The following is a 12,003-nucleotide window of genomic DNA, read 5'->3' as shown; positions in this document are numbered from 1 at the left end:
CGTTTGTGTCTGGGGAAGTGAAAGATATCATAGTCGGGGTGATTGCCTTTCAGCCATATTTCGGTATTGCAGAAGGTAGCAGGTTTCAGTTCTTCCAGCAGATCATTTATCAATAAGATTCTCTTTGAGGGTGATTGAATGTCTAGCAATGGGAGAGTAAAATTAGGCAGTAAGAGGTTACAGTAGAGTTGCTACTCAACGCTGGGTAGATCAGCTGTAGCACTCTTCCATTGCTTGTGTTTGGGGTTCTATGAAGATTTCCATATACATTCCTTATCTTGTGATCGCTTCAATGAGGATGTGTTGGCTCCATTATATTAGCTGTGTGGTAAGGGCGGTATTTAAATATTTATTCAGGCGCCACTTCAAGTGTGCACAAAGGGGCAAGCTCCTCCATTGCGTTCCTTCGTGCTCGCGCCCTCACGGCACAAGCACCTTCGGCGCTGCCGCCGCGGTTTGGTGGTCTCGGTGGGTGGGCAATGGCGCGGAGCGGTTGCGTGGGAGCCAGCGCGGAAGAACGCCTTTACTGGGGGTCGTGTAATTCATCTGCGAGGTCCTGGCATCTAGCATTGAAAATCAGCACTATACATCCAATTTTTCCCCGGCTCTAGGTTTGCCCCACTTCTTAGGAATTTAATTTTAGGACCTTCACCCTAGCCAATTTCAAAAGTGCCAGTTTGAATGCCTAACAGCCTAAAAATTAGGCACCCAGAGCCCCTGCAAATTGACCCCCGTGTAACTTGTGGGAGGACGGATAAAGGGGGAAACTGACTCAGCATCTTCCAGGTTTCACAGCTCTGTGCCGTAACCACTCAAGACGCGTCCAATGAGGGCCCAGTACGTCCAGGGCTTTTCTGTCCGTGGGAAAATGCGTGGCTGACTCAGGTCCTTAAATAACAGCCGTCCTAAGGCAAAACCCGAGCCTGCTTGCTTCTCGCACCCAGTCCCTTGCTCAACCCTCTGTGCCGCAGCACGATAAGGAGAACTGCAGAGCCCCCTTTGCCGTCACAGACCGTCTGGCAGGATGGGGAACAGACGCATCTCACTGCTGCTGGGTAAGACACCGCTTTTACCGTCCGGGCAAGCTGGGTCCGAAAGTTAGAGGGGTACGGTGAAAGGGGCTACAGAGAGCCGGGTGTACCCGGGACTCCTGTCTCGGGTCTGTGGGGGGGGGAAATGCCTAAGTCTTCCCCGAACAGAACAACAAGCTTATTTATTGAACTGCTGGAAATGCCCATTTCTTATGTGGAAAGTGTGATGCTTCACATGAGATCTCCAGCACAAAGCACTTTTTTTTTTTTTACAGCAGACTCTGTCAGGAGGTTCGTGGGTACCAGGGAAGGAGCCCGTCTTCTCACTGATGGGGAAGGCAGGGGATGGGCGGCAGAGGTGAAATATCCAGGAGATATGTCTGGATGTTAACGCCTGGAAGATCTGTCAGGCCAGGTCAAGGGGTTAAGCGTGACAGGAAGAAGACAGGGCAGACTAGCTGGGCCCCACAGGTCCTTATCTGCCATCTTACTCTGAGTTCCTGTGCTAGCTCCTTACTCTGAGGGTGGTGGTTTTTGTTTTTTTTTTCTTTTTGTGATAAAGATTCTCACTGCAGCCCCGTGGGTACGACTTAGGGCTCAGAATTGTCTTTAAATATGGTTTTTGTTGCCGTACCTCTGCGCCCTCCTGAAACTGGTTTTAATGAAGAAATGCTTCGAAGGGCTCCTGCTGATGATTCAGCTTTCAGGAACCCCCTAGTGCCCCCCCCCCCTCTCACTCTCCTCAGCAGTGGCCCCTCCACGCTTTCTCATTCCTGCCCTCTCTCCTGGGTACTTTCTGTCTCCTCTGGTTATTGCCCCCTTTCTCTCTCTCTCTCCTCAGCAGTGGCCCCTCCACGCTTTCTCATTCCTGCCCTCTCTCCTGGGTACTTTCTGTCTCCTCTGGTTATTGCCCCCTTTCTCTCTCTCTCTCTCTCTCTCTCTCCTCAGCAGTGGCCCCTCCACGCTTTCTCATTCCTGCCCTCTCTCCTGGGTACTTTCTGTCTCTCTGGTTATTGCCCCCTTTCTCTCTCTCTCTCCTCAGCAGTGGCCCCTCCACGCTTTCTCATTCCTGCCCTCTCTCCTGGGTACTTTCTGTCTCTCTGGTTATTGCCCCCTTTCTCTCTCTCTCTCCTCAGCAGTGGCCCCTCCATGCTTTCTCATTCCTGCCCCTCTCTCCTGGGTACTTTCTGTCTCCTCTGGTTATTGCCCCCTGCCTTCTCTCTCTCTCTCTCTCCTGAGCAGTGGTCCCTCCACGCTTTCTCATTCCTGCCCCTCTCTCCTGGGTACTTTCTGTCTCCTCTGGTTATTGCCCCCTGCCTTCTCTCTCTCTCTCTCTCCTCAGCAGTGGCCCCTCCATGCTTTCTCATTACTGCCCTCTCTCCTGGGTACTTTCTGTCTCCTCTGGTTATTGCCCCCTGCCTTCTCTCTCTCTCTCTCTCTCCTGAGCAGTGGCCCCTCCACGCTTTCTCATTCCTGCCCTCTCTCCTGGGTACTTTCTGTCTCCTCTGGTTATTGCCCCCTTTCTCTCTCTCTCTCCTCAGCAGTGGCCCCTCCATGCTTTCTCATTCCTGCCCTCTCTCCTGGGTACTTTCTGTCTCCTCTGGTTATTGCCCCCTGCCTTCTCTCTCGCTCTCTCTCTCCTGAGCAGTGGCCCCTCCACGCTTTCTCATTCCTGCCCTCTCTCCTGGGTACTTTCTGTCTCCTCTGGTTATTGCCCCCTGCCTTCTCTCTCGCTCTCTCTCCTCAGCAGTGGCCCCTCCACGCTTTCTCATTCCTGCCCTCTCTCCTGGGTACTTTCTGTCTCCTCTGGTTATTGCCTCCTGCCTTCTCTCTCTCTCTCTCTCTCCTGAGCAGTGGCCCCTCCACGCTTTCTCATTCCTGCCCCTCTCTCCTGGGTACTTTCTGTCTCCTCTGGTTATTGCCCCCTGCCTTCTCTCTCTCTCTCTCCTGAGCAGTGGTCCCTCCACGCTTTCTCATTCCTGCCCTCTCTCCTGGGTACTTTCTGTCTCCTCTGGTTATTGCCCCCTGCCTTCTCTCTCTCTCTCTCTCCTCAGCAGTGGCCCCTCCACGCTTTCTCATTCCTGCCCCTCTCTCCTGGGTACTTTCTGTCTCCTCTGGTTATTGCCCCCTGCCTTCTCTCTCTCTCTCTCCTGAGCAGTGGTCCCTCCACGCTTTCTCATTCCTGCCCTCTCTCCTGGGTACTTTCTGTCTCCTCTGGTTATTGCCCCCTGCCTTCTCTCTCTCTCTCCTCAGCAGTGGCCCCTCCACGCTTTCTCATTCCTGCCCCTCTCTCCTGGGTACTTTCTGTCTCCTCTGGTTATTGCCCCCTGCCTTCTCTCTCTCTCTCTCTCCTGAGCAGTGGTCCCTCCACGCTTTCTCATTCCTGCCCTCTCTCCTGGGTACTTTCTGTCTCCTCTGGTTATTGCCCCCTGCCTTCTCTCTCTCTCTCTCTCCTGAGCAGTGGTCCCTCCACGCTTTCTCATTCCTGCCCCTCTCTCCTGGGTACTTTCTGTCTCCTCTGGTTATTGCCCCCTGCCTTCTCTCTCTCCTTGCTCCTCCTTTTCCCTCTGCTGTTTATCTGCTCTCCCTGGGGTGGCCAGGGCCGGCTGTAAGAGCTGCGGGCGCCCTACGTCGCCCCTGGGAGTGGAACAAGTGAACAGGCCGGATGACAATTATTTGCTCTTCCAAAAAGCACTAAGAATGGGGGCATCCCCATGGAGCTAACAGGTGGCAGATTCAGCCCCACCTCCTATCCCAGCAATGGATCTCCTCTGTGGGATCTGCCAGGTACCTGTGACCTGTTCTGGCCACCACTGCAGACACAGGATGCTGGGCTCGATGGACCTTTGCCCCGACTCAGCACGGCACTCCCTGCTCTCTCTCCTGGGCAGTTCCCCTATCTCTCTGCTTGACCCTGTGTTTCTTCTGGCTGCTCCTCTCCTCTCCCTCCCCACCACAGGGATAACACCTTAAAGACTGAGGCTTAAGATTTATCTGTAAATAATAAAACAGCCCAGGTTAAACAACATATGGGGGGTTACAATACTGAATCACCAAAAGGAACATTTTCCCACAAAGGCTTTTTCACTATTCAAACAGGAATGTGCCGAATTTGCACTCTAAAAATCAGCAATACTGGTGACGGAGCTGCAACAAACTTCCAGCACCCGCCACAGTCAATCACCTTTTCTTGCTGTTTTCCACAGGAAATCCCAAACACGCTCAACAACTAAAAACTAAGTGACTGTTCTTATTGGCGCTGCAGCTGTGGATGGTGTTTGGGCTTCCCGTGAAAAATAGCGTGCAAAAAAAAACAAAAAACGGTGCCGACTAGGGTGGGGAGTTTTGGAAATGAGGAAGTATTATATGGAATTTTTAACAGATATAAAAAAATGATAAAGAGTTAAAAGCTTTGGAGATCAGAGATTAAAATGCAGAGGAAACTGATGTAGTGTGTAATGCAATGAACACGCTCACCGCTACTAGGATGGTCCCAAATTGTATTTATAGTGATGGGTCAGTGTCGATTAAATAATAAGAAGCAGAGTAAGAACAACAAAAAAAAATGACAGAGGTTTCTAAGACCTTTGCTTTGAGTAATTATCAGTCCGGATGCCAATCAGAATTATGTACGCCCTCCATGCCCCCGAATCTACCCTCGCAGACAGCCAGAGGGGGGGCCTTCCCTGTAAAACCAAGCACAAACAAATCTTAATAAACTTTTTCTCTTCTTTTTTTTTTTTTTCCCCTCCAGGTATTTTTGTCCTGGTTTCTCCAAGCACTGGGCAGGTTGAGGAGTTTTACATTAAGCCAAATTGTATCAGCTCCACACAAAGCCCAGGCACGACAGGTAAGAGATGGCAATCGATGTTCCTGTGGTTGTGAATTTTCAAAGGCTGTCACAGAGAGAGAGAGAGAGAGAGAGAGAGAGAGACACACGCACACACACACAGGATTTTCTATAGACTACCAGAGATCCCGAGCGATGGAAGAGTGGCCAAAATAGGAGTGGGGGCTGTAGGGAGGGGGAGGGCCCTTCCTGATGGGGGCGATGCATTTGCACAGTCGACAGAATCTAGTCAGACCACGAAGGAAACAGCGCAGCCTTCGACTGCCCCCCCCCCCAATCAGCTCAGCAGAAAGTGCCGGTGCTCTTCCACGGAGCTGACCCGCGAGGCGAGGTCCAGGCGGTGCACGTACAGAGCATTTCCGCCCCGCAGAAAACATCAGGCGCGAGGCCCAGCCGCCCGGCACTAGACGCAGAGCTAGGGTCGCCGGGCCCCCTACGTTCATACAACTGCCTGCGAGCGAGGCTCCGGCCAGGGTGCAGGAGATCGGCCAGGGCGCGCGAGGTCGGAAACGGGAGGAACGGCAGACTGCGAGCGGTGGGCAAACGGGAGGCGTGAGCCAAGCTCCGCTGCGGCGCTCGAGCTCCACGACGATGGGTGACGCTAGAACGGGGGGAAAAAATGTTTTGTTTAAAGGTGACCCTGGTCTTTTCCTTCCCCCGCCCTGCTAGGTCTCAGCCGGACTACCGTGCCCTCCAAGCCGACGCGGCGCGAGGTGGCGTGCGAGGGCTACTCCATCGGACTGCGCTGCCCGGACGGCGACGTCATCGTGGTGGAGAGAGCCAACTACGGGCGCACGGACGGCACGACCTGCGTCAGGAGGCTGGACGAGCTAAACGACCTCCAGTGCTACTTTCCCAACACCTTGACGATCGTGTCCCAGAGGTGAGCGTCCCGCCATCCCCGGGGGGGAGGGGGGGGCGGGGTCATCCCAACTCCGGACCCTACCCCGCGCCCACCCGTGGTGAAAAAAAAAAGTAGGACCGGCCACTCTGCCCGGATCCCTCTCCCGTTCCCCCGAAACTCAGAATTCCCCGCGCCGGGAGCGCAAATTACCCCCCCCCGCCCAGGTTTATGCTTCAGCGCTGAAGGACGTAACTCACCAACTGCGCTGAGCCTGAATTCAGCAGGAAGGGGATTACAGGCACCATCTCATTAGTCAGAAACAAGTCGGTGGATGTGGCTTAAAGAGAGCGCACAGTTACAAGGGAATCTGAGGGGAAAACGGAAGCGCGCGACTGGGGGACACGTCTGCCTTTGCTCCGAGTCTCTTTGCCACGGTGGAAGGTGATGCACGTAGGGAAAAAAAAATAACCCTATGCCAAAGTTACACGATGTTAAGGTTCCCTATTAGGAGCTACCTCCCAGGAAAAAAGATCTGGGCGTCACGGCTCAGTCAAAAAAAAAAGCAAGCAGCATGCTAGGGGTAGCATGGCCGAGCGGTCTAAGGTGCCAGATTAAGGCTCCAGTCTCTACGGAGGCATGGGTTCAAATCCCCACTGCTGCCAGGGTCTCTGTTTTTTTGTTCTTGTGGCCTGCTTTGGCCACTGTTGGACGTAGGATGCTGGGCTTGATGGACCCTGGCTCTGACCCAGCATGGCAGCTCCTTGCATTCTTATGATCTTCAGATTAAAAAAAAAAATAAATCCTCCCCATGCCTGGAAAGCACATGTTAAATAGCTTTAGATCCTGGCAGGGATTGGCTAAGGTAACAGCGAAGATGGCTGGACCTGCAGTCTTATCAGTGTTCTCCAGTCTCCGGGTTAAATTCAAACTATCATCAGGTGCAGTCGGGTGACCTTTAACCTCCTTCTTAAAAGGGGGAAGGTAACACGAGGGACAGACTGCGCAGGAATTTTCAATATCTGCATCCCTGTGGGAAATACCAGTGGTATTTTCGGAACATTAACCAGAGACAAGTTCTCCAGGTTCTTCAATTTAGAGGACGAACTGAGACTTTTCCTTCATCGCAGCCCGTGCCGACTAAGCCGGTACCTCCAGAGCTCCACCAGCTGTGGGATTTCTACCCGGGGTGGATCCGCCCATCCCAGTCGGACCTTGCTTTGGCGCTGGAAGTGGCCTCGCGGGCACCCAGATCCCTGACATCGTCTGGTGTTCGCCTGCCTGGGAGCTGTGCTAAGCAGAGGGGGGTGGTACTGGTTCCGGACCTTACGCGGGTGAGATTTCGCCGCTCCAGGGTGGACTGCCCAGTTCGCCTAATGGATCCTTTTCCCGGTGTTGTTCTAACCGATGTGTGACTGACGTTTTTATTAATGACCATTCTTACTATGTACAATAAGCTGCATCCTTTCGGGGGGGGGGGGGGGGGGTCCGATGTTTCTCACTAACTGTAGTTCCCTATTCGATGGCATCGCCATCCGTTCAACGGGTAGATTTTCATAACATTTTTATGTTCTTTTTTTTTTTTACATTTCTTAAGCCGTAGCCGCAGTTGTATTTCTCAGGTTCCTAGCTAAGCTTCGTAGCTACCTCAAGTTTCCATAAATCGACTCAAAATAAAGGGAGGGGAAAAAAAAAAAAAGCCGTGATCAGGTCAAGTGAGAGCCTTCGGCCGCAGATGACCGGGTCTTCCGGCTCCTTCGCCGCCCGGGGTGCCGCAGGCGGGGCCCAGTGGCCGAGGGTCCCGCGCTCTCGGCATGGTCTTCCCCTGACTCTGAAGGTCTGTGCGCCGGCTCCCGGTCATTCGGCGCGTGGAGTTTAAAATCTCCCTGCCCCCCCCCCCCCCCTGTAAGCTTCCGCTCTTGCGTGGGTGCTGAGCTAAAGATTTACGCACCTACTCCTTACCTGCGCGATGTGACAGAGCCTCAGCTCTCCCACAGGGCTGCTGGGAGTACAATTAGAGGCTCTCCCATCCCTAGACAGGAGTCGGAGAGGTACAACGCAGCAATGCATCTCTCTGTGGGGCTGTCTCTTGAAGACACAAGGGATAGGGGAGTTTAAAGCCAAGTCCATTCATTTTTTTAAATTTTATTTTATTATTTTTTCTCTGCTGTTGCCCTGCCCTGGAAGTTTTTTTTTTTCCCCCCACTAAGCACCTGCTTCACCCCCACTCCCAGCCACAGGCTTCTCTAACAGCCGGAGCGCCGGTGAGCGAAAGGATAGGGCCGGGCACGCCCGTGGTTTATATTCTGGTAACGCGCGCCCTGACGTGACCGGCAGCGCCCTCTGTCTTCTGTCTTTGCAGGTGCAACAGCCGGAGTCAGTGTGAGGTGCCTGCCGACAATTCCTACTTTCAGTCGGACCCCTGTGGCAACACCTACAAATACCTGGAAGTCGAGTATTACTGCGAATCCCGACGTGAGTCCCTCTTCCCTTTTTGGTTTTTCCAGTATCCGTGCCGAACAAAAAAAAAAACAAAAATGTGGCGCGAGACGTTCCGAATGTGACAGGTTTGCTCCTTAAGGTTCTGAGTGTCTTTTTTGGCAGAGTTTTGCGTTACTTCGCAATGTGGTAAGGCGACACACAGGCTTAAGGAGATTCATCAAGGGGACAGTTTTCAAACTGTCTGCATCTGCAAGGATGTAGACGGGCAAGAGGTAATCTAGACTAGAGAGAGAGAGAGGCTACCAGAATGGTGCAGATCCACGCCAAAGATAGATGTGTATTCCCCGGAGGAGAGGAGAAATGTGACAGAGGCATCGAAATGCCTGAAAGGTACAAATATCTTATTTTTCCTGTAGAAAGGAAGTCCTGATCATGATAGGAAGTCCTGAGGAGAAAGAGCGAGGAGTAACGTCAGGAGATAGTTATTCACAGAGAGGATGGTGAATGCAAGAATACCGACAGATTTAAAAGGAAGCAGGAGATAAGGGCAGAGGAAACTCTGGTGACAGGAAATGAAGGAAGAGCCAGAAGCCAAGCAGGGGCCTGTAGCACTGCATCAGCAGCAGTGCTAAGGGCAATGGGCAGAGGCGTTCTACGTGAATAGTTTTAATTTCTATCCATATCCTGGGAGCAGAAGACCTTGGTGCTTATTAATGCAGAGGTGGTGAACAAGGAAACTGGAGAAGAATATGTAAAATCAGACTGAGCATAAAGAGACAGTCAGCAAAAAAGTGCTGCGGTGTCCCAGGACATCCCGCAGGCCCGTGAAGGAGTTGAAAGCATTCACAGAGTCATAGCGGTAATGGGAAGCCGAAGGCATAACTTAAAGGTTAAAGGCTTCGGGGAGGTCCCTTTCACAGCAGGATAAAATTCATAGGAGGTCATAGACGTATGTGATAGGTACAAGAGATGCTAAAAGGCCCGCTATTCATCAGTGCCCCTTAGCTTTGGGCCCTGGCAGCTGTGAGCGATGCCCTGTGTGTATCTGGGCACGGCGAGCAGCTCAGAGAGGTCACCGTCAAGCGCTGGAAGATGACGCGACCGGATCTGAACCCCCTAAGCTTCTGCTACAAGCACTAGGGGCTATTCCTCCCTCGGTTTGTTTAGCCGGATGAGCCTAGGGCTGCCCTTCTCAGCTTAATCTGAATAACTGTAAGATAGCAGAATATACCGGCTGGTGCGAGCGCGAAGCTGAATTATCGCGGCCCAAGTTAAATGGATACGTCTATCCGGCCGGATAGTGACCAAATATCGGCCCCTACAGGCTCACAGGGTGAGGGCTAAGGTTTACCTTCACAAGTTAGAAGTAAAGAAGAGTAACTTGGCAGCAGGGTATCTGGAGGCCGTCTCTACAGCTTGCCTAAGGTGGCGAGGGTAGTGCCGCCATAGTGCTACGGTAGCCAGGCAATGCTTATTTGGTGCAGAGTTTAGATTTCATCTCTGGGCTTTGGCTGTTTGAAAGAGCCGTGGTTTTTGGGGGGGGGGGGTTTTAGCAGCTTTCCAGCAGCTCCGATTGATTGGCGGCAGCGCGTTCCGCAGTGGCGGGACTGCGCCTCTGTAGATCCTTTTACTGGCGCCCACGAGCGCAAAGGGGCAGGGAGGTGCATATGATGGCCGAGGCAGGTTTTTGGGGCACTGCTTGTAAGGGCTTTGTAAACCAAAGCTAGGATTCTGAATTTGGCACAAATATAGAGCGTCGGGGGACCGGTGGGAAGGCCTTTTTAAGGTTGGTGCGATCTTACATTTGACTTTCTCCCATTCGTGAGCACCTGAGCTGCGGCGACCTGAACGAGCCGTAGCCACCGGGTTCGGTTTTGGCGCCCATCCCGACGCAGAGCGCTTTGCAGCAGTCCGGGTGGGAGAGATCCCGGGCGGTCCTGGATGATTGTGTGCAAAGGGAGGCGTCTTCAAGAAGCAGTCGGGCGTGGTAGCTGGCCCAGCTGGAAGAAAGCTGCTTCGGTGACCGCTAGGACCTGGGGCTTCGGAGCCAGTAGAAACCCTAAGGCTTTGAACTTGGCGACTGTATTTATTTATTTATTTATTTAGCATTTGTTTATATACCGAGGTACAGCTGACATAGCCTTCACTCCGGTTTACATTATAACAAACCAGTTACATTTAAATTCATAACAGAGTGACAGAGAATGAGTCAGAACATTAACTTAACAAAGTCAATAAATACATTGAACAATACCTTGAACAATAGTTATGAGTGTAAGCAACACTTGAAGTAGACGGTTGAAACCGTTAAAGAGAAAAAAGGTTTCTGCAAGACAGGACGAAAGACAGAAGGAGGGGGTTGCTGGCATAAAAAGGAACGTGAAGGTGGATAAGAAAAAGATTATGTTCATTTGTCATTGGGTGAGCAGCCATTGTACGACTGTGAGAGTAGCCAATCTTTAAGATCTTTTTTAAAAGATTTAAAGTTTTTCTTGCGAATTGAGGTGTTGAGGTAGTGCGTTCCATAATTTTGGGCCGATGATGGAGATGGCTCTATTTCTTCTGTAGGGAAGGCCTGTAACCTCCCGGGATAACCTTTGATCCCGGGCAGCTGGGATCCTTTTTCCTCAACCCACAGCATTTTAGTCTTTTTTTGTGAGCTGAGTCTCGGTTTGTTTGACCAAAGCCAGGCAGAAATTCCTTCTATAAGGAATAGTTGAGGTCAATTTGCTTTGCCTGGGTCAGGATCAAGTTGCATCACAAGCCGAACGTTATGTGCACAGGAATCGGAGGTGATCTGATGGCCTCTGATCTTGGTAAGGGGGCTGTATCAATAGTCCTCCACACGCAGCTGCCAGAGACAGTCGGAGCAGTTGAGGTAGGATTTCAACCAAGTGAAGGCCGAGGCTGTTGGGCCTAGCTGCCTTAGTCCAGTAGTCAGAACCTCATTGTCTTATCATATCAAAGGCAGCGGAGCAGATTCTCCGTGATTCAAGCAGGTCATTTACGAGGCCTGACAGGACACTTTCTGTGCTGCGGTGCAGTATTAAGCCCTGCTGGTATGAGTCAGGGGCATTTGTGGCCCTATAGGAACTCGGTTGTAGTAGGACAAAAAAGGATTGGATAAGTTCTTGGAGGAGAAGTCCATTAACTGCTATTAATGAAGTTTACTTAGGGAATAGCCACTGCTATTAATTGCATCAGTAGCATGGGATCTTCTTAGTGTTTGGGTACTTGCCAGGTTCTTGTGGCCTGGATTGGCCTCTGTTGGAAACAGGATGCTGGGCTCGATGGACCCTCGCTCTGACCCGGCATGGGTAATTGGCTGGGATTCTTTGTAATCGAAATAAAGTAATTTTCCATCAACCCTTTCCAAAAATGCGACTTGTGCTCTTACATTCATTCCCGAGTGCCTCACACAGCTGCTTCGTTTAAAACGGGTTCTCGCCACTAAAACACCCTCCATCTCATTTAAATGTTATCCCCGGTGATGTAGCAGTGCCTACTCTTGAGCGTCTGTTTTTAATGTCGCCCGCAGGACGGCGCTTCCCCTCTCTCTCCAGGACAGTTTCATAAACTCTTTTTTTTTAAATGTTTCCCAAGGGCACTTTTGCTGTGAGCTGACAGAGGGACAAGATCTGCTTAGCTGGCTAAATACAAAAAAACCACTTCCCTGCTGATGAAATTAGGTTTAGACAGTGGACAAAGTCACGACCCTAAGAGTCCAAACCGTCGTCCGCTTTTATTATTCTGCTCGCCTTCTTTTCATGAACTTGGCCTGCGCTCTGAACGCAGCTCGTCCGCAGCAGAGCAAGCGAAGAGGCAGGAGATGCTTTTCA

At 51.7% G+C, this 12,003-nt stretch overlaps 1 protein-coding gene across 1 annotated transcript in view; it reads left to right on the top strand.

Moving 5' to 3' along the window:
- The first annotated feature begins 605 nt into the window (after positions 1-605).
- The window catches only part of LOC115080605 (adhesion G protein-coupled receptor E1-like), a 33,221-nt gene continuing 21,823 nt past the window's right edge, over positions 606-12,003 (top strand). Inside the window, exons 1-4 of the mRNA XM_029584872.1 lie at positions 606-1,055; positions 4,786-4,881; positions 5,551-5,764; positions 8,085-8,197. Coding sequence (XP_029440732.1) covers positions 1,025-1,055; positions 4,786-4,881; positions 5,551-5,764; positions 8,085-8,197 — 454 coding nt within the window. The 5' untranslated portion in view covers positions 606-1,024. The remainder of the gene's footprint in view (positions 1,056-4,785; positions 4,882-5,550; positions 5,765-8,084; positions 8,198-12,003) is intronic.

The sequence above is a fragment of the Rhinatrema bivittatum genome, chromosome 19, assembly GCF_901001135.1.
Source record: "Rhinatrema bivittatum chromosome 19, aRhiBiv1.1, whole genome shotgun sequence".
In the NCBI taxonomy this organism is placed as follows: domain Eukaryota; kingdom Metazoa; phylum Chordata; class Amphibia; order Gymnophiona; family Rhinatrematidae; genus Rhinatrema; species Rhinatrema bivittatum.
The sequence above is the reverse complement of the archived record's forward strand: the minus strand, read 5'-3'. Positions and strand labels throughout refer to the sequence as shown.